Source organism: Rana temporaria, chromosome 12 (assembly GCF_905171775.1).
Source record: "Rana temporaria chromosome 12, aRanTem1.1, whole genome shotgun sequence".
Classification (NCBI taxonomy): Eukaryota; Metazoa; Chordata; class Amphibia; order Anura; family Ranidae; genus Rana; species Rana temporaria.
This window is the reverse complement of record NC_053500.1, coordinates 40,514,880-40,537,120: the sequence shown is the minus strand read 5'-3', so window position 1 is coordinate 40,537,120 and position 22,241 is coordinate 40,514,880. Positions and strand designations below refer to the sequence as shown.

General features: G+C 40.7%; 1 protein-coding gene across 1 annotated transcript; it reads right to left on the bottom strand.

The window, feature by feature from the left end:
* Positions 1–1,395: 1,395 nt before the first annotated feature.
* Positions 1,396–15,647, bottom strand: LOC120919092 (keratin, type I cytoskeletal 19-like). Its single transcript, XM_040331091.1, has 8 exons — positions 15,007–15,647; positions 12,199–12,281; positions 10,466–10,622; positions 10,224–10,385; positions 7,596–7,721; positions 7,163–7,383; positions 4,630–4,655; positions 1,396–1,933 (listed from the first exon to the last, which is right to left on the bottom strand). The coding sequence occupies exons 1-8, from the start codon at positions 15,553–15,555 to the stop codon at positions 1,872–1,874; spliced, it is 1,386 nt and encodes a 461-aa protein (XP_040187025.1). The 5' UTR covers positions 15,556–15,647; the 3' UTR covers positions 1,396–1,871.
* Between the last annotated feature and the right edge of the window lie 6,594 nt (positions 15,648–22,241).

Sequence of the window (22,241 nt, the reverse complement as noted above, 5' to 3'; positions counted from 1 at the left end):
ACTTGTGACATATGGGCACATGGCCATATTAAGTCAATGATGTCATTAGCATCCCTGCCCCATTGTTTATATGTAGCTCATTGGCACAGCAGTGACAGCTGACAAGCTCATTCCTATTGGTAATATAAATAACGATTTTCATGCCCGAATTAGGATGAAATGTTTGTCACATGCAGCTGAGTTCCAGTTAGTAATCCCACGGAAGGACACTGCAGTTAGCCTCTCCATAGCTTACAATGACTAATGACTAGGGATGAGCTTCGTATTCGAGTGGAACTCATGTTCGACTCGAACCTCGTATGTTCGATCTTTCGTCGAAATACAAACAAAACGGGTCGTTCGTGCCAAATTAGAGTTACGTTTCACAGACCATAATTCACTGCGGCATCGCTGGCTGATGATTGGCCAAGTATGCACTATGACCCGCATGCTTGGCCAATTACAGCTTGCAAAAAACGGAGAGCCATAATTGGCCAAAGCCAGGGTGGCTTTGGCCAATTATGGCTCAGGGGGTTTAGTACACGAACCACACTATAAAAGGCCGCCTGCAGGTCAGCCTTGTGTAGTGTGTTGTGGTGGTTAAGAAAGGACAGAGAGAGTGTCATTTTTTTCAGGTAGATAGAGCAGGAAGGCAGGCAGGCTAGTCAGTGAATGTTACAGTTTGTAGAGGATATATATACATCCCAGGTGTTGTACATATATTTATACACTGTATAGTTTAGCTAGATCAGTTCTTCCTAATTTACTGGCAGGCAGGTGATTGTGCTAGCTGCAGTATTCTTACGTGGTTTATTGCCTGTGTCCTCTGTAGTTTGCACCTAAAGCTACTTGGTGTGTACTGGCCGTGTGCTCTGTAGTTTGCACCTAAAGCCTACTTGGTGTGTACTGGCCGTGTGCTCTGTAGTTTGTACCTAAAGATTCAGGAGCAGTGATTTTAATGATGCTTAAATAAAATAAAAAAATCCTTTAAATATTGTACCTGCTGGGTGTCTATAGTATGCCTGTGAAAACATCTTTGAGAACCCGGGTCTTGCCCGTATTTCCATGTATCAATAGAATTTTTTTTTTAAAACGTTTTTTCTCAGGACTTTTTTTCCATTGATACATGTTCCCTCGGGCAAGACCCAGGTTCTCAAAGACGTTTTCACAGGCATACTATAGACACCCAGCAGCTACAATATTTAAAGGAATTTTTCTTTTTTTTTATTTAAGCATCATTAAAATCACTGCTCCTGAAAAAACGACCGTTTTTAAAACTTTTTTCCATTGATACATGTTCCCTGGGGCAAGACCCAGGTTCTCAAAGACGTTTTACAACAATAACTTGCATATTAGGCTTTAAAATGAGCACTTTTGAATTCGAACGTTTGAGTCCCATAGACGTCAATGGGGTTCTAAATGTTTGCGTGGTCCATTCGAAGGTTCTGGTGCGAACCGAATGGGGGGGGGTGTTCGGCTCATCCCTACTAATGACATGAAACTCAGCTGCAGTACAAACATATCTATGATGTCAAGTTTCTCAATATTTGTCCTCCTTAATTATTACATATTTTTTAGCATTTTAAGCAACACTTTTATAAAGTTTTTTTTTTTTTTTTTGCTTATTATAATCTTATTGGTTCTATAAAAATGACACAATAAAGGTAACTCCATAAGGGCTTGTTCACACTTACGGCCTGTGGGAGGTGAAAAAATAGTAGATGGGCGGCAGATGGGCATGCAGTCAGGAGGCACTATAACACCTTCCAGCTGTCTGCCTACCACACACTAAAAAGCGATCCAAAGCAGATGGCTTTTCAGAGGGCTGCAAAGCCTATCGCAAGTGTGAACGAGCCCTAAAACACATCTGTTATCCGGTTCAAAAAAGATTATTAACACTTGGCCTGGTGAACTTGTGCTGTGGTGATCTGAACTTTTACAGCATGGTGAGTATCTGCAAGAAAAAACAAAATATAGTAAAAAAATGTAAGCTTCTCTGCTCTTTCCAAATATATTACTTCCAAAATGCTGTAAAGCCTTTAAAAATGAGGTAAGGAAGCTATGAAAGAGTTTGGGTACACAGTCGTGTCTACATTCAGGACTTCTGTAGGCATACCTTCCAACTTTCTGAGATGGAATGAGGGACACCTATTGGCAAAAGCATGTAGGCATAGGACACACCCACTACCACACCCCTTTAAAGGAGAATTATACAAAAAAAATATTTGTTAAACCCACAAGTGCTTTTTTTACCACTACTATTCCTTTATATTACCGTTTTAAATTTTACAGATCAAGCAATTTAGAAATTGGATGAAAGGTTTAGCTCTGGGAAACATTTTTTGAAAGATAAATAGTTCATTTTATATACAACTTTATAGACCAGACCAAAATGAGGGACAAATGATGAGGAAAGAGGGACAAAGAGACTTTTGCTCTAAATGAGGGACAGTACCTCGAAAATCAGGGACAGTTGAAAGCTATGTTGTAGGCCTTAAAAGGGTATCTAAACTAAAAAGAATAGAACATATGATATATTAATGCTAACCAGTTAGATATGGTGGATGCCTTTGTTTTCTTTTTGGGATTTGTTCCTTTATTTTAACCTAGTAATCCTGCCAGTAACACACTTCCTGTACTTGTGTGAAAATGCTAACTCATAATACTTCATCGATAAAGGAACAAGGTTGTCACCCTAGGACAGGAAATCTGTTAGGAATACAGAACACCACCTAAGCCCTTGTCTCCAAAATATAGGGGGGGGGCACAAATATTTTTGTATATCAAAAGCAGAGGTGACTAGTTAAGTTTAGTTCTGCCGGGTGGTAATCTACCCAGGCTAATTTTGTGTATCTTACTTGGCTTTCCCCTAAGCTGCTCCCCTACTGCTCAGCTAGGATCTCTCTCTTGGCACAGAGGGAACCAAAGAGAACACATCTCCATACTGACCAGACAGTGGAGAGGCCAGACCAGCAGAGACACTTGAGCTCAGCACAGACTGCAGCGATCACATCTGCACCATTGCCACAGGAAGACCAGAACATCCTCTCACTGGGAATTGCCCATTGTTCACACTGCTAGCTGGAACTGAGTTACTGGAGGTAGGACATTAAGTATACTGCACCTATACCACACCTATACAGCACCTTTACTGCATGCTGGTTTACTAAAACAGTTGTTAAGGGCACCAACACTTCATAAAGGGTCCCAACAATAGCTATCAGAAGAATATCATAAAGGACTGCCCCACCTGTAAAACCATCCTGTAAGTCCCCTTTGTTCCCTTCTCCCATTTTTGGACAGTGCACATCCAGTTGCTCTAGGCCTAGCATAGTCACCATCAATGCACATGTCAGTATAGTTCCTATGTTCGGTAAATCAAGCTTGATTACTGCTCACTGTTACACTTTAGATGATCTTGCTACTGTTTGTGCTGATCTGGACACCGTGGGGTTTATTTACTAAAGCTGGAGAGTGCAAAATCAGACTCACTTTTACATAGAAACCAATCAGCTTCCAGGTTTTATTGTCAAAGTCTAATTGAACAAGCTGAGGTTAGAAGCTGATTTGCTACCATGCACACCTGCACCAGGTTCTGATTGCACCAATTTTAGTAAATATACTAATAAATATGTCATCTTATTCCTAGTCCTTATTACTAATCATCCTGTATGCTAAATTGTGTTATTACCATTGTTAATTAATTTCTGCGCTGTCTTTGTTACTAACCATATCAGGTGACAATATATTACGTTTGACTACTAAATGGTTCCATGCCTTGTTTTCTTTGATAAAGTATTACTACAGGGTATTAAGTATTGCTTTTAATAATTAACTGTGCTATTGCATACTTTGTACACTCAACCTAGAGTGTCAGAGGGGCTGAAATGCTTAAAGAGGTTGAGGCAAAGAACAAGGAACCCATCCTATCTAGTGTCTCCTGTAGGTGTAGAGCTACAGGTGTGTACTATTACAAAGATAGGGTTACTCCATCACACTATAACAGAGACATGTTAGGTGTTATCTGACTCCTTTCAGACTTGGAGTATAGTGACTACAAGACCATCACCACAATTTATATCCACAATCAGAATATAGGAAACATTTACAATTAGAGGCAGGCCGTGCATTGTTCAATCAGGGGAAAATACTGCAATGGCCTGAGGAGAGTTAACACATAACGTCAATTGCTATTCCTATGCCAGTTTGGATTGGAGTTCATGATCTAAAAGCATCCAACTATTGGACTGCCAATTCCCCCGGACTGATTGATTTGGTGGGAGGCACACTACATATATATACTTGTTTCTAAACCTACAGTAGCTATCATGTGAAATAGACACTCTCAACAATTGGTCCAAAGGCAGTCCAAATCTATAATCCATTGTCCTAATTTCACATAAGAAATGTCATACTTTACTGTATATAATGTAGTCCAAGCATTGTTATCAAGATACTCCGAGTTTGAAAAAGTATTGGATTCAAGCGCAATTTTATGCTCTGGCATACTATTTTATTTTTCTTTAGCATAGCTACTGCATGGGGCAATATTTGGACCCCCCTGTCTTGGTCAAGGACAGAATGTTGCATTCTCTTGATTTCTCAAAAATTGACAAAAATGTGTTTAGAAGGCTATATTTATTATCTTACCAGTATTGTTGTTACGAACAGGAGCACTGTGGAAAACGAAAGAGGATTATCATCAATTTTATAATTTTTAGGATTCAAACTAAAATGATTTACTGAAAATTGCAGAAGTTAATAGGCAAATGAGACCGAATTAAAGTGGCCATTTGCCAAAATATGGGCATTGAGTAAGCATACCAAGGCAGCATTCAGTCTGGTGGTAGGTGTGAGATAAATAGAGACTTATTTTTGGCTGCAAGCCTTATTATTTTAATAATAATAATAAACTTGTTATACTTACCTGCTCTGTGCAATGGTTTTGCACAGATCAGCCCCAATCCTTCTCTGATCCCTCGCTAGGAACTCATGGCTCCTCCCCCCTGCCAACATAGGAAGCCTTTTTACTATGGAGGCTCCCAAGCCAATGGACACACAGAGTGATGTACGGTGATGTACGGCACCCCCCCCCCCTCCCAATCCTTCTCACTGGCTTTGATTGACAGCAGCTGGAAACACTGCTTTCTCTGAGCATTATGTGGAGAGAGCCAAGAAAGCCGCTGTTCTTGTGCACATTGCTGGATAGAGATCGGCCTCAGATAAGTATAAGGGGTGGTGGTGGGGGGCAAAGCAGAACACAGAAGGTTTTTTGATCTTAATATCGAGAATGGGTTAAGGTAAAAAAAAAAAAAACGTCCTTTTGAACCACTTTTACACTTATATGGTAGTAGATTGTAGTTAAATATTATATAATATTGAAGAGAGTTTTGAGGATTAATTGATCGCATTATTAGATTGAGATATAAGGATGTCCAGTTGCCTAAACAGTTATGTTTAGTGAAAATCCTGAAAATTTAAAAAAATATATATTTAGAACTCTATTGGGTTTATAAGTTTTATTTTACCATATTACCACATTTTTACTTATTTTTTTTAGCTTATTTGCCATTTGTATCAGGAAGTGAAGAGATTTCCTATCCAATAGACACAACCAACAGTAAGAAAAAAGCTCTGTCAAGTAAGAGGCACCTGTCAACAGAACAAATATCCTAATTGGAAGATTTGTCCTCTTCTCCTTTTCTGGGGGCTACTCAACATTTGTGTAGTCAGGTGCTTGGCTAAGAAAGGAGAGTGAGAGAAACACTGGCTTCAGCTACTCTCTATAGTTGCTGCCCTGCAGTGCTGGACTAGTTAATAGCTGCTCTATATCAGCAAGGGAACTGCTGAGCAGGAAGAGTTCAATAGGCTGAGTCAGGCAGCACTGCATTGTGGGAGCTGTGGTTCAGAGGAGACAGACTCTACTGTAATCAGGAGCTTTTCAATTGCATTTCCCAAAGGAAGATTGCCAGGAGGCATTTTTTTTTTAATCTGTAAAGGACACAACTTCCTTTTGCCATGAGGAAGCCTGGAGAATGCACATCGCTGTCTAGTGTGCACCACCACTGCAACGCACAACAGAGGCTTGAGCAGGATACAGAGTGTTGAGTCCAGAGTCACCTGGGTGTAGAGCAGAGAGTGAACTAATTGTTGTGTGTGACCGGACGGGTAGCTGCAATATCACTGGGACTGGTGAGCTGCTGCTGCGGGGATTTACTATCTCATGCTAAAGAGACTGAGCCCTTTAGGAACTGACCATACAGCCATCTAGTAGCCCTATTTCTGCCTGCAGGCTTAACTGGGACTATTCTCACATGCACCAATGGTACATCTGGGCCCCAACACTCGCCGGCTGAAGGTGAAGGACTAAAGACACCCTTTACAGCTGCTACACAGTGATCTCTCCCTATTGCTTATGATAAAAGGTACCTCTCAGAGGACATTCCACTTTATCCTAGCCTTTCTCCTAGAGTGCACTCCATACTAGTTATAGCATTATTATTCACATTACAGTTAATACTTATATGTACTGTTTATTTATGACTTTTGCTGATTTACTTTTGCGGCTAATTCATGAGTTATTCCCAGTCTAGTTGTACAGAACTCTTCTAAGTTACAGCATCTTGAAATACTGATTATACTGTCTAGTGCACTGTGTCTAAATCTACCTTCTGTGTGTTCATTTATGCTCAAACCACCATTTATTCTAACTTGTACCAATAAATGTATTTAACTTACCACTAAATGGTCTTGTTTCTATTTCCTGATACTAATTCACAGGCAAATTAAAGGTATCTTTTCAATTGTTCCTATAAGTGCTTGCAGTAACTTTCACTCAACCAGGTGTGTCAGATTGTTCTTGGAATTGAGGCACAGAACATATAAACCAAATTACCAAGCAGCAAATTCGGGGGTAGCGCTACATTTGGATCTCCTATTACTCCCTGTCTCTGTCACAATAGCCACTAGAACAAACAGAGAGGGTAAATCTCCCCAACAGGATTATATACAGCAATGAAAACCTGACAGGAATGCGGTATCTTCATGACTCTATGTAAAAGAAAAAAAAAATGGCCTCTGCATATACAGTATATCTTCATACTACCAGGTTGATACTACCAAATAGTTTTCACTTGTTATTCAGTTATTGGGGTTTTTTTGGTAATTATTTTGTTATACATACTGGATTTCATGTCCTTCTATAAGATGTTTATATGTGGCAATCTCCATCTCCAAGTGGCTCTTCTGGTCCATGAGTATTTTATAAGCGGTCTTTTGCTTTTCCAGGTCGAATCGTATTTGTCCCAGCTCTGACTCCAGGTTGTTGATCAGACATTGTATTTGGGCTAGTTGAGATTGGTAAGTGGCTTCTGTTTCGGCCAATGAGTCCTCTAGAGCTGATTTCTGAAAAAAAAAAAAAAAATGTAACATAATTTTGAGTCCAAGAAGTTTTTAAATTTGATTGAAGTTCATCTTTTGCAAATTGAAGTTCAGATGTACACTTTATAAACAATCTGTTATTTTACATTATAAATATTCCAGATGCTAATCTTCAAATAATATATCCTTTCTACATTGCCACTTTATAAAAAAGTATATCCAAAAAAGTCTCTTACCACACTTAATTGGCTTTGAAGCTCAATTTCCAGTGTTTGCAGGCTGCGTTTCAACTCAATAAGGTCACTAGAAACTGACTGCAATAGTTCAGCTCCGAACACCATATCACGGTTCAGTTCTTCACTCTGAAAATTGTATGTGAAAATGATAAGCATAGGTTTGAACCAGCTTTAAGCTACCATTAAATATATATAGTTTACAAAAAAAAATTGTGTCAGTAACATCTTCAAAAACATAGGCAGAGGCATGGAAGATTGATGACAGTAAAGACCAAGTGGTTCATCAAATCTGCCCTTAACTATTTTTTTTATTGTTTTTCTTGTTTGTTTTTTACCTGAGCATAAATGTATGTTTATCCCAAGTATGTTTGAATTCATTTACTGTTGACTGACTCACTACCCCTGCTGCAATTCCATGCATCAGCTACTCTTTTGGTACAAATAAAATAATATAATAAAAAACAATATGGGTTATTTCTCAACTTTCTTCCTGCTAGTTTCAGGCCATGCCCCTCTGCCTCTCCTTTCCTTCTTTCCTCTAGGTTGTATATTTTAGGATCCTCTACTCTCTCTTTTTATATATTGTATCCCTATAACCACCATTTTGTTGCCCAGTTCAAGACTAGCTCTATGATATCAATATTCTTTTGTAAATATGGTCCCCAGAACTGGACACAGCATCCTAAATTAGGTCTTCTAAAGCTTTACATGATGCACCCCAGAATTCAAATTGCTTTCCATGCTTCCTGGCCATACTGTTCAATTTTATTAATATAATTTTTTTTTTTTATTATTATTTTGCAAAACGTTTTTGCATCTAAAGTTAGCACCCCCAAAATCTTCTATTTCAAGAGAACCCATATGTTGTTGGACTTTACATGTACCAAGAAGGGACAGACACATACAGAAATATGTAAAATGATTATATATTTTGTTACAAAGCATTAACATTTATAAAATCATAAGGAACACATCAATAACAAGCAATGTAGGCCTTATATACTGTCAATACATAGTTAACTTTGCTGAAGTATCCAAGAGGTCGACGTGTTTCACATCTACAAGCTTCTTCAGAACCTTTTATATCTTAGCAGCAAATAATTACCTAACTGAATAGACAATATTTGATGTCTTACATTTTTTTTTTCAGTTAGGCTATTTTTCTTTGCTGCCAAGATATAAAAGGTACTAAAGAAGCTTATAGATGTGAAACGCATCGACCTCTTGGATACTTCAGCAAAGTTAACCAAGCATTGGCAGTATATATGGCTTTCATTGCTTGATAGGGATTTGTTCCTCGTGAATTTAACAATTTTTAATGTTTTGTAATAAAATATATAATCTTTTTACGTACTTATGTATGTGTTTGTCCATTCTTGGTACCAGTAAAGTCCAACAACATAATGGTTCTCTTGAAATAGTAGATACAATGGATGTAGTGCATTTATAATAGCCATTTTTCACCCCAAAATCTTTCATATGTTTTTCTTCTGTAGACATGACCAACACTGTAGCCTCGATATTGTATTCTAAAACCAGATTGTTATTTTGCAAAACAGTTTATGTGCAGTTCTGTAAAAGAGAGGTGAGCAAATGGCAGTTGCAAGACAAGATAGTTTAGATTTGCAGTACATTGATATAAATATACAGAGATATAAGAAAAAAAAATATTAAAGTTAGATACCAGCCTTTATTTGGGAAAATTGGTTACCTGGTTCTCTAGCCCTGCCAAAGACCATTATAAAAATGTGAATAATAATGGTAAATCAATCGCATAATAAGATAAAAGTTAAGACATCCTCAAAGTTGAGTGCCAGACACTTATCCTATCAAATTCTGGATTCATACTCTTTGTTGGAACTTCATTTAAAAATGTTGACATGGGTTTGTTTTATAGGTTCTCCTCAGTGGTGAGTGACAGGAAAAAATGCTTGTACCCCATATTTTTTTTTAGCTAGCCTATACCCTTAGCCCAGGTACTATACTCATGGCAACCATACCAAGAAAATAAAGTAATATCATTTTGTGCCCCCAAATCATTTCATAGTGGTCCCAATGCTGGTAAGTAAAGACAGTGCTTTTCCCCATAGTACTGTAATATCAAAAATGTACTGAACGCAGGCCAAATGTTATAATAAGTGCTTAGAAGTCCCATTATGTACAGTAATCAGTGTTAGGTACAAGTTAATAACACTAATTCTAGCTCACCTTAAATTAAAGCAACCAATAGGCAGAGGACCGCATTGGAACATTCTGTTCATATAAATACTGCATACATTTTTAGCTCTTATTAAAGTACAGTAGATAGAAATCTCTAAGTAGACATCATGTAATATGTAGTAGTATTAAAGTGTAGCATAAGAATTAGCCATATTTTTTCTCTAAAGTATTGTTTACACCTATTTTCATCTTTGAAATCTCAGCACTGCTAATCTCCTCCAGCCATTTCATGTCTACAACTACAGATTTAAAAATAATTAAAAAAAAAGTGCCCTTGGCTCAGAGAGACAACCTTTTTTTGTCCACTCTCATATGGTAAATATTAGGGTACACACATTCCTAGTCTGGTAATTATAATATTTTTATTGATATTTTATCTAAGATACATCCTTTTAAAAATGGAGTTACCCTTGTAAGGAAGATATCCTCAACCTCGTTGAGGTTTCTCTCCATTAGCATTTCATACTCCTGTCGAATCTCAGACAAGGTTTTGTTCAAATCTTTACATGGAGCAGCATTGACTTCTACGCTGACTCTAGCACCCAAATGGGTGCGCAGACAGTTGACCTCCTGTAAAAAATAAGAATAAATGAGTCTGGTACAAATGTATATTATTAGTCTATATCCTAGAAGATCTTATTTTACTTCACCTCTTCATGGGTCTTCTTCAGGTCTTGGAGCTCCTCTTGAAGGCTGCAGACCTGCATTTGAAGATCATCTATCTCCATGTTCAGTCTCTCTAGAACTCTGTGGAGACCCTTGACATCAGTCTCAACACAATTTCTCAGATTATTCTCCAATTCATATCTAAAGAAAAGGAAGATACAAAGTATTGTATGTAAACAAGCTGCCAGGATTCAGTGGCAGAGATAACCATCTCTGTGTAGCTACACAATGAAACTGAGACCAGGGAATACCAAAAATGCAAGGAAGGGAGGATTCAGGAATTGGTACAGGAACAAGCAGAACAGAAATAAGTCAGCAGGGTACAGTACGCAAGGCTAGATCAAGAGCTGACATACAGTATCTGGCAGCAGAGGCATAGCTAGAACCTTCAGGGCCCTGGCACAAGAAACTTGAAGGACTCCCTTGCCCTTTTGGGTCCCGCTGCCCTCCCCACTGATCCCGGGGCCCTTTACTCCTGTTGCATGGCCTTTTATTATGGTCCCACAGCAGGACTCTTTCACATGTTCTGCAGTGGGCCCCCTTTCTACCATTTTGAGGCCCCTCCACATGTACTAATGTTGCCGAGTATAGTTTGAAGCCTTATCATCTCTGCCATGTACTGCTTATATGTCTAAGGACTATGTATTACTGCAAGTCTCTCCTATCAGCTCAGTACTAGTCATATAGCTATGAACTGTGTTATTCGGACCAAGCATTACCGCTAGTCTCTCGTACCAGCTCAGTACTACTTTATGCCAGTGAACTGTGATTCCCTGACCTAAGTATAGCCCTAGCCCTAGTGTACAGCTCTAGTACTGCATGCACTTATCATTTCCTCACGTCATAATCTTTGTTCAAGCCTTAACCTTAGTGACGCCTATGAAGGAATAAGCGCCATATACCTATATGAGGCTGTGATGACAGAACCCCAACTCTCAACATTGATTAAGAGTGAAACCTGGGTTCGAACCTGAGAAGCCTCCGCAGTAGCGATCTACATACTTAACCCCAGATTGGCGTACCGTTACACACAGACACTCGGCTCAGCTGCAGCCACCTTTCTCTAAATTTATAGTCTGATACTCCTGTTCTATGGACAAGAAAAATCAGTCAGTTTTTTCAAACTGTCACTAAGATAATGGGAGGTTGGCAACACTGCTTGGGCCCCCCACGGTGGTGGAACTCCAGGGCCTAGTCACAAGTGGGACCTCTGAGACCCTGGTAGTTCCGCCACTGTCTGGCAGCAAGCAAGGCAAATCAAACACTGACACAAGGTGAATCAGCAGAGAAAGGCTTAGGTACCCTTCCGGCAGCCAGCACCAGTGCAATAGCGCCTGCAAACCGCTCCAGTGTGAAATGGGTCAAAGTAAAGGGGTACACAAGAGAAACCTCCCATTTCACATAGTCCTGCACTAGCTGCTTCAGTTACAAATTGCATGACCATATTGCTGTCTTATGGTTGAGAGGAGGGGGTATGCCTAGCCCTGTGTAAATATGGGCTTAAAAAAAATCTATACTTATATATGCAGGGGTCTCTGAGATCGGAGATGTGGGGGAGCATAGTGAAGGCATGTACCTTATAGCACTGTGGAGTGTGCTTGTTAATTTTTGTAGTTTGGGTAAATATATACTGGACATATATACTGAATATATCTCTTTTGTATTATTAATACATAAATATACCAATACTGTAGTAACTGATTTTTTATGAACTTACTTGTTCCTTAAGTCATCTGCTGTCAGTTTGGCATTGTCCATGTCCAAAAACACTTTTGCATTTTGTTTATAGGCTACAGGAATCTGTGGAACATGTAGGATGTTAGTATTAGGAACATTCATATCTGGTCTGTATTTGACTTTGTGTGATGTTTCACCCTAGCGCATATGAAAATACTTTTCAAAATATAGCAATAGTAAAAAAAAAAATTGCAGGTCTGAGCATGTAGGGCCTTTACAAGATAATTCTTACTTAGTAAGAAAACCTTGGGGACAAAAAAAAGAAGCACAATTTAGTAAATACCTTTTTCAGCTCAGAGTTTACAAAGGAAAATGGGTATGCTTAAGTCCATAATGGGGATATTATTAGTATTAATATTATTATTATACAGGATTTATATAGCTCCAACAGTTTGCGCACTTATAATACAAATCAATACAAAAGGGATCAGAGGGCCCTGTACATTAAAGCTTACAGACTAGATTAGAATTGTAATAGCCTCAAAATAACCATAATGGCTCCAGAGTAGTATGGCCTGTAAACATTTAAACCATGGGTCTTCAAACTACAGCCCTCCAGTTGTTCAATAACTACAATTCCCATCATGCCTAGTCATGTCTGTGAATGTCGGAGTTTTACAATGCCTCATGGGATGTGTAGTTCCGCAACAGCTGGAGGGCCGTAGTTTGAGGATCCCTGATTTAAACAAAACAAAAGCAATTAAAGCACCTAGAACAGATGGTTTACACTTATGTGATCTAGAGCAGGGGTGCCCAACCAGTGGCCCGGGGGCCACATGTGGCTCGCAGAGCCCTCTGATGTGGCCCCCGACCTCCTGCTCTGGGATAGAATAGAATACTGTTATTAAAATCATAGGGCCAGATTCTCGTCCAGTGGCGTATCTCTGCGGCGGCGTAACGTATCCGATTTACGTTATGCCGCCGTAACTTAGACGGGCAAGTGCTGTATTCTCAAAGCACTTGCTCTGTAAGTTGCGGTGGCGTAGCGTAAATCGGCCGGCGTAAGCTCGCCTAATTCAAATTTGGATCAGGGGGGCGTGTTTTATGTAAATGTACTGTGACCCGACGTGATTGACGTTTTTCCCGAACGGCGCATGCGCCGTCCGTGGAACTTCCCAGTGTGCATTGCTCCAAAGTACGCCGCAAGGACGTCATTGGTTTCGACGTGAACGTAAATGACGTCCAGCCCCATTCACGGACGACTTACGCAAACAACGTAACTTTTTCAAATTTCGACGCGGGAACGACGGCCATACTTAACATTGTCACGCCGCACTTATGCCAACATATAGCAGGGGCAACTATACGCCGGGAAAAGCCTAACGTAAACGGCGTAACTTTACTGCGTCGGCCGGGCGTACGTTCGGGAATTCGCGTATCTAGCTAATTTGCATACTCGACACGGAACTCGACGGAAGCGCCACCTAGCGGCCAGCGTAATTATGCAGTTACGATCCGACGGTGTAACACAGTTACGCCAGTCGGATCTACGGGAAATCTATGCGTAACTGATTCTAAGAATCAGGCGCATAGATACGACCGCGCAACTCAGAGATACGACGGCATATCTAGAGATACGCCTTCGTATCTCTTCTGAGAATCTGGGCCATAGTGTATATATGGGCATATCTGTTCTGCAGTGGTTACTGGGCTGCTTTCAAACTGATCTGCAGGTGCAGAGCATTTTACCTGCACTGAGCCATAGACTTCTGTTATTATCTGCGAGTTTGGTGAGCTTTCTGAAAGTGCACCAAACCTGCAGAGTAAAATAGAAGTCTATTGCAAAGTGCAGCAAAGCTAAAGGTACACTGCATTGCACGTGCGTTTCGGGTAAACCGCAGTGCATCATTGTAAAAACAGCCTTGGGCCCCTTTCACATGGTCAGTCCAATTGGACACTTCATTCACCTCTAATTAGTGGCAAACATAAACCGACTCCAATCTGATCCACAAAAAAAAAAAAGAGTATAGTGGGCTGTGTCTGTGTCCGTTCTGCATATGCAGAACAGACACGGACATGCCATCCACCCGCTCTGCTCATTGTGGCCCGCGACCAGTTACCAAGTCGCTTAAAGTGGAATTAAACCCTCCTATAATTTCAGGCAAGGAAGCTGCCATCTTGGCCTCTGTTTAATCTTCAACTGCCATGATGCTGCACATGTGATCAGTTATGACACCAGCCATTGTATGGTTTGACAGTTTGGTTGAGAGCACAACCAATGTGACAGTTAGCATTCCCGGCATGCCAGGAATGTAACTGCTTTTTGAAACCCTGGCCCTCGCTCTTCAAAAGGTTGGGCACACCTGATCTAGAGCTTTGTTTTTTCAAAACCATTGTTTCCATTTTTAGAGACTCTTTAATGATGGTACCACTATTTCTCTCAGTGGGATATAAAAGTTGAGTTGGCTATTTGGCCAACATCCACTCAAAAAATATCAATGTTAGAGGGTCTTCCTATTCAACAATGATCATTTTAAAGGGTTCTGTAATATACTGGTTCACTACAAACAATGGATATTTAAAGTGTAGGTATAGCCCAACCTTTTATTTTTTTTAATTTGGATCGCACACAGAAGGATTAAACCCCCTTTCCATGTATTTTTGCTATCTGACTCCCATTCAAGGGATTTCCCTTCACTTTCTGTCCTAGAGATGCAATCTCTACCAAGTACAGAGGGTTCTCCACTTAGACGGAAAATCTTGGCATAGGTCCTTATCCTTCCCCACCCTATCCTAAAATAATTGTAAATGTAAATACTTTAATGATAGCAAGTTGTCAATAAGTTACCTGATTCTGAAGCTCCTGAATGGTCCTGTAGTACTTGGTGCAGTCTGGTAGACCATCGGGCTCATTCTTCTCAAACCATTCTCTAATATTTCTCTCCAAATTACCATTTGTTTGTTCCAAGGAGCACACTTTTTCCATGTATGTGGCCATTCGGTTATTCAGTAGCTGCATTGTCTCCTTCTCATTAAAGCACAAAAGACTATCATTCTTGAAAACACCATGAGCACTTTGGTGCGTGAAGTGATTTCCATGACTGTAACCATGAACAGATCCAAAGCTGTGGCCATGAGAGAAATGTCTAGAGATGCTTATGCCTTTTCCACCAGATCCACCATGGACACTGGGAGCTCTAACATGTCCTCCATGCTGGGCTTGATAATGACCTCCATGGACACTGGGAGCTCTAACGTGTCCTCCATGCTTGGCTTGATAATGACCTCCATGGTAGGAAACAGCAGATCCCTTTTGATGGGCAGTATTGTTGTGAATGGATATTTGTTTTTTTCCTTGGGTGGATCCAGAGTGAACTTGCTTGACAGTTTGGTTCATGGTGATGGTAACACAAGACTGTGATAGTTTGGTGGAATAGTTACACTGCTGCCTGAGTTTGGAAGTATAGTTGATCCTTGCTGGTGGGTAACTTTTATACAACCTTAGAGGCGTCATTGAATGAATGTCATTTTATGGACTTTTAACAGGCATCCATTAGGGTGGGAATGTGGTTGTACAGTCACTAATGAAAAGACCATTGTTATGTAATCATACAGTGCACAGGGTCACACCCTGGACATTTGACTGACAAGTTATTGAAGCCATTAGATCTTTAAAGCCAAATAAATCTGCAATAAAATACTTAGCCATAGACATAAATGGATGGCTCAGACACATTGTTCTCTAATTAATATTTTTAAAATGTATATTATATATTTATTAGAAATGTAGTAACTAATTAGATCACCTGAAGAGTTTATTATCTACAAATAGGAGGGATTATTGGTTTTAAATATTATGACCAATGTGGATTAAAATAATCATTGAGTTTATAAATATATTTGACACCTAGCAATCTGTATGCTCTTCTGAAAGTACCGTATATACTCGAATATAAGCCAAGTTTTTCAGCACATTTTTTTCCCCTCGGCTCATACTCGAGTCACCTTTTTGCGCCTGATCTCCCGGACTTTGGGGACCCGGCACACATGTAGCCCCACTCTTTCTCTACAAGTGTGCAAAGTTTGTTGTCCAGGGGACCTACGTCTGGGGAGCACCAATTTTTCAAAGTTGGGCACCCCTTCCATAGACTCCCATGTTAAATGGTAATTTCTCTGGTAACTTTGGTTACCCAGTACCAGTCGGCCATAGGTCTCCTGGACCCGAAACTTGGCAGACATATAGCCCTAGTTCTCCTTTACAAGTGTGCAAAGTTTTCTGTCTGGGGGACCTACGGCCGGGGAGCACTGATTTTTCAAAGCCGGGCACCCCTTCTATATACTCCCATGTTAAACGTAAGTCTAGTCATGAACACAGTGAGGCATGGGCACAGTGAGGCATGGACACAGTGAGGAATAGGCATAGTGAGGCATGCACATGGGCACAGTGAGTCAAAGTGAGGCACAGTGAGGCATGCAGATGGACACCCTAGGCTTATACTCGAGTCAATACGTTTTCCCAGTTTTTTGGTGGTAAAATTAGGTGCCTCGGCTTATATTTGGGTCGGCTTATACTCGAGTATATACGGTAAGTAGAAAACATAAACAGGATTCTCAGGATTTTCTTATTCTGGTCCTGCAAAGTTATGACACAGTAACCTCTCAGTGAGCCCTCCTCCGAGTGGCAAGGTCCACTCTCTTCTCATCATTTTGTTTTTGTTATCTCCTCCAGGTCTTCTTCTAGGTCTCAAGTCTCAGATATTTATTTATTTCAGGTACTAAATAGCGATTGACAATGAAAAAAGGGCGCAACAAGTGAATACCATAAGTGTCAACAATAAAATGCAGCAAAAACCATAATGGTGCAAATAATAAATACACAGTCTATCAAAATGTTAAAATATGTTATATTTGGATCGTCTATCCTCCAACACTGTGCCTTATGAAAAGTGCAGCGTGCATATATAAAGTGCTTCACCCGACGTGACATAAAAATGAGCTCACCGAATTTATACGGCCATAAATGACCATCAGGCATATAAAGGGTTCTTTATTCAGGGTCCTCCCTCTTGTAAACCTCTTACGGGATATGATCAATCCTCAATCCAAATCATATGAACCTGCTCTCCATTAGTTATAAAAAACGTCTGTGATTCCTTTTAATTGGTCCTTCAATCTGCAAAGTTCAAGGCTCCACCGCAATGAGCCACAAGGAAGCAGAGATAGTATATAACCGTCTTTTATTTAAAATATTACTTACAGGGTTTAAAACTTGTATCAGGTACTTGTATCAGGTATCAGAATGAACGCGCATCTTGAGGGGAGGCAGTGGCCGGTCTTAGCACTGACAAGTGACAAAAAAACTCAGCCATGCGTCTTAGCTGACAAAAATGGCCATGATTTGGATTGAGGATTGATCATATGCCATAAGGGATTCACAAGAGGGAGGACCCTGAATAAAGAACCCTTTATATGCCTGATGGTCATTTATGGCCGTATAAATTTGGTGAGCACATTTTAATGTCACGTCGGTTGAAGTACTTTATATATGCACACTGCACGTTTCATAAGGCACGGTGTTGGAGGATAGAAGACCCGAATCTAACATGTTTTTAATCTTGATAGACTGTGGCCCGGATTCACAAAGCATTTACGCCGACGTATAACAAGTTATGCCAACGTAAGTGCAAATGTGCGCCGTCGTATCTGTGCGCCCGACCCACAAACTAAGATACGCCTAAAAACAGGCCTCACCCCGCCGATGTAACTTGCCTACGCCGGCGTAGTGTGGGCGCACATTTACGCTGGACGCATGGTGGCGCTCCCATTGATTACCCATTCAAATATGCAAATTAAGGAAATACAGCGATTCACGAACGTACGTGCGCCCAACGCAGGCAATGCGACGTGCGCGTAAGTTGTATGTCTGGCGTAAAGTTATTCCCCATAAAGGAGGCGCAACCCAGCAGCAGACATGCAAAGGTCTGCACCAGGGAACCCAAGCCGGCGTATTTTACGCTGGACGTGTGTCTGGCTGGGCGTAGGTTACGTTCAAGCAGTACGCAGTGATCCGGCGTAGTTTAGGCAGTTCCGACGTGGTTGTGAGCATGCACAGGGGGATGCGTCCACGTCTCGGCGCATGAGCAGTTCGTGATACGTATCTGTCTGGAGCTCGGCCCATCATTTGCATGGGGTCACACCTCATTTGCATGGCTCACGCCCACTTCCACCTACGCCGGCCTGCGCCTTTAAAACCTACGCCACGCCGACGCAGCATTGGGAGCAAGAGCTTGCTGAATGTGGTGCTTGCCTCTCTGCGCTGCGTTGGCGTAGCGTACATTGTTTGCGTTACGGTGGCGTAATGTGCGCCCGCTCTCTGTGAATCTGGGACTGTGTATTTATTATTTGCACCATTTTGTTTTTTGCTGCATTTTATTGTTGACACTTATTGTATTCACTTGTTGCGCCCTTTTTTCATTGTCAATCACTGGTTATTAGTTTCACTAATTTTGGAGCTGCACTTGTTGAGATATATATATATATATTTATGTGTATATTGGCACCGGATCCTATTTAATTTTTTTTTCACAGGTACTAAATAGCGGTGTTAATTTATGCAGCGCTTTACATATATGTTGTACATTCACATTTAAGCCCCTGCCCTCAAGGAGCTTACAATCTAAGGTCCCTAGCTCACATTCCTACATACACATAGTAGGGCCAATTTACACAGGAGACAATTAATCTACCAGCATGTCTTTAGAGTGTGGGAGTCTTCTTTCTTCTCAACTGGGTGGAAAAAATATGAATGCAATCTTTACACTGGGGGGAGAACCTCTGGGGGACTTTAGGATTGAAAAGGACCTGGGGGTCCTAGTAGACGATAGGCTCAGCAATGGCATGCAATGCCAAGCTTCTGTTAACAAAGCAAACAGAATCTTGGCATGCATTAAAAAGGGGATTAACTCAAGAGAAAAAACAATAATTCTTTCGCTCTACAAGACTCTGGTCTGGCCGCACCTGAAGTATGCTGTTCAGTTCTGGGCACCAGTCCTCAGAAAGGATGTACTGGAAATGGAGCGAGTACAGAGAAGGGCAACAAAGCTAATAAAGGGTCTGGAGGATATTAGTTATGAAGAAAGGTTGCGAGCACTGAACTTATTCTCTCTGGAGAAGAGACGCTTGAGAGGGGATATGATTTAAATTTACGTACGCGATGACGTCACCGCGTTCTTGCCTTTAAAAATGACGGTGGTTCCTTTGAAAGGAGTGTCTGTACACTCGAGTGGCAAGAGATTCTTGCCAAGAATCTCGTCAGGAAAAACAACGTTTTTTTTCCTGACGAGATTCTGGCCCGTGTGTACAGGGCTTAAAGATGCAAAACTCTGGAGGATTCAGAATTTCCTGTTATCACTCAGCATACATAAAACACATTGTCACTTTGCCCATTACAAACAAAGTCAAAGTCATGTCTTTCTAAAGCCCCCTGCACTAGTTATACTTTTATTCTGTTTTTTTCTGGTGGAACGTGCCAGAACAGCACCTCCACCGGGGACAGTGAGGAGCAAAGCCTGGAGTGATCATTTGGTGGAGAGGGCGAGCAGGAGATAGAACTGCAGCTTGAGAGAGCAGAAGGAGGAGTGATTTACACTCTTCTCCACCTCACCCTGCAGACCAGAAGCTAATTTTGGTGCACCTGCGTCTGCGCCAGTCACTGTGTAGCAGAGGTACGGAGCGGATTGACCATGTGTCTCTGTGGAGACAAGTTTTTAGCCTTTTATTGTAAATGATCGGGCTGTCTCTTTGCTGGGTATGGGGCTGTCTCTTTGCTGGATATGAGGCTGTATCTTTGCTGGGCTGGGCTGTCTCTTTGCTGGATTGGGCTGTCTTTTTGCTGGACTGGGCTGTCTCTTTGCTGGATTGGGGGCCGTCTCCTTGCTGGATATGGGGATATTCAGGCAGGTATCCTATTATAAATTTTAGCTCCCTCAATAGCACCTTCCACTTAGATATGGGGCTGTCTCTTTGCTGGACTAGGCTGTCTCTTTGCTGGATTGGGCTGTCTCTTTGCTGGATTATCATATAATCATTTAAACCCAGACATGATTTATGGTAAAGAATATTTTCAATGGTCCTAATAATTATAGATAATTAAAAGACCCCATACTTGTAAAATCCTTGGAGCGACATTGCTCTATGCATAGTTTGGAAATATACAGTATTGTTAAGTCATATTATGTAATCAATACTTTGGACATTACGTAACAGTATAAATGAACCTTAGATTTGACACACAGGCATAAAAATGTAAACCATTTCATGATTTATAGTGACTTTTTTTCAGTGGCTCTAATTAGGTCACATCACAAGCCCAACCCAGAGAATAAACCATTTTCAGATGACAGGTTTTATGACTTGTAATGGTAGAGTCACCTTGGGAGGTCACATAACACATGTGTGTCAGAAGACACTCTCTGCACTCCGCTTAACCATCTCAGTTAGGGTGACCACATTTCCAAACTACCATTCAGGGACACCCTCCCTTCCCAAAAATATGCTTGTGCTGTAACGAATCACATCACAGTGATTGGACACAAGAGGCGGGATTTATGATTTCTTCAATCACAAGCATGTGCTCCTCCAGGCATTCCCGGCCAGGACAAGCACTGTCAGTGAGTAAAGTGGTCATATGGCGGCCTTTTTTGGGGGCATCAGATTGGCCCGGGAGGGGGTGGGGCTGTGTCAATTTCATTCCGGGACACTGTATTGTCCTGGAATGAAGGTGCCCGGGACAGACCTGCAAAATGCACGTGGTCACCCTAATCTCAGGGCATTGTTTTCCTGTGTTTCACATGCATTTGGAACGCACATCAAGCTCAGGCCAGCAAAATACCATTGACATTAATTGAGCAGTATGCATGGCAGTTTCGAAGCTGTGTTTCACCTGCTATATGTTGCGTTGTACTGCATGACTGAGTGACCTGCAGAGCGCAGAGGCTTAGGTATAAATAATAATAATTTTGTTAATCAATTTTTGTTAATCAGGAATTAAACAATTTATACGGATATATATATTTTCATTAATATTACAGTGCTTCTCTGATAACCAACAAAACTTCGGTAAGATATTTGTTATATAAATTTCCAGCACTAACTATATAGAATCTCAATATAAACCCACATTTATAGTATATATTATACTATATTTCAGGGCCCGGGGAAATCACTGGCTCCAGCAGCGTTTCTCTCTTGAGGGCAGCCTGTTTATTTATTTATCAGGCGTTGTTCAACATCACCACCCCCTTATAACTTTGGCCAAATCGATACACCCTGGACCAGCAGTCAGCCCATGTTTTTAATTTGCATGATCAAGAAAGACCTGTACAGTATACAGCCCACTGTAGCTGTAAGTATGTGTAATATATTGCTCTACACACAATTTGTTGCCTATATACAAATCATTTAAAGTGTATTCTTATCACTTTCTATACACATTATAGAGTAAATGGTAACTTTGCAGTATACCCCTGAAGAAGGAGGGATACTTCTCTCGGAAACGTTGGGACAGCTCTGTGAACCACACCATACAACGCTAAATTGTAATTCTGTACTTACATGTACCAACACATCATGTCTGCTTCTGATCATGCTAAACTTTGTATTTAAATATATTGTTTTTCTAATAAATACTACATAAATTACACATCGCTCATTATTTGTGCCTTAAAAGTCCAATCAGGGGTTTGGTTCTCTATCTTGACTTTTATTTGGATGTGGCACCATATAGAACAGACACTGATAACTCTTCCCTTAGGTATAAATAAGGTATTAACCATTGAACAAGAAAAAACAGAAGGGGGGCATATTTTGTAATGATGGGCAGTGCTGTTAAGAGGGGGGTGGAATTTGTCACGAAACTCAAACACATCTCCCAAACAAATACTGTATATCTCTGCTATTCTTCCTACACGTGTTGCACTTAACTCGTGTAGGAAGAATAGCAGAGATATATTTGTTTAGGAGATGTGTTTGAGTTTTGTGAAAAATTCCACTCACATCTTAACAGCACTGCCCATCATTACAAAA

Excerpts from the sequence above, each read along its gene's own strand:
- LOC120919092 (XM_040331091.1), bottom strand. The coding sequence starts at position 15,555 with ATGAACCAAACTGTCAAGCAAGTTCACTCTGGATCCACCCAAGGAAAA. Across the intron at positions 4,656-7,162 it reads ATAGAAGGACATGAAATCCA|TGCTCCTGTTCGTAACAACA; the intron begins GTATGTATAACA and ends CGTTTTCCACAG. Across the intron at positions 1,934-4,629 it reads TGTTCGTAACAACAATACTG|ATACTCACCATGCTGTAAAA; the intron begins GTAAGATAATAA and ends TTTTTCTTGCAG.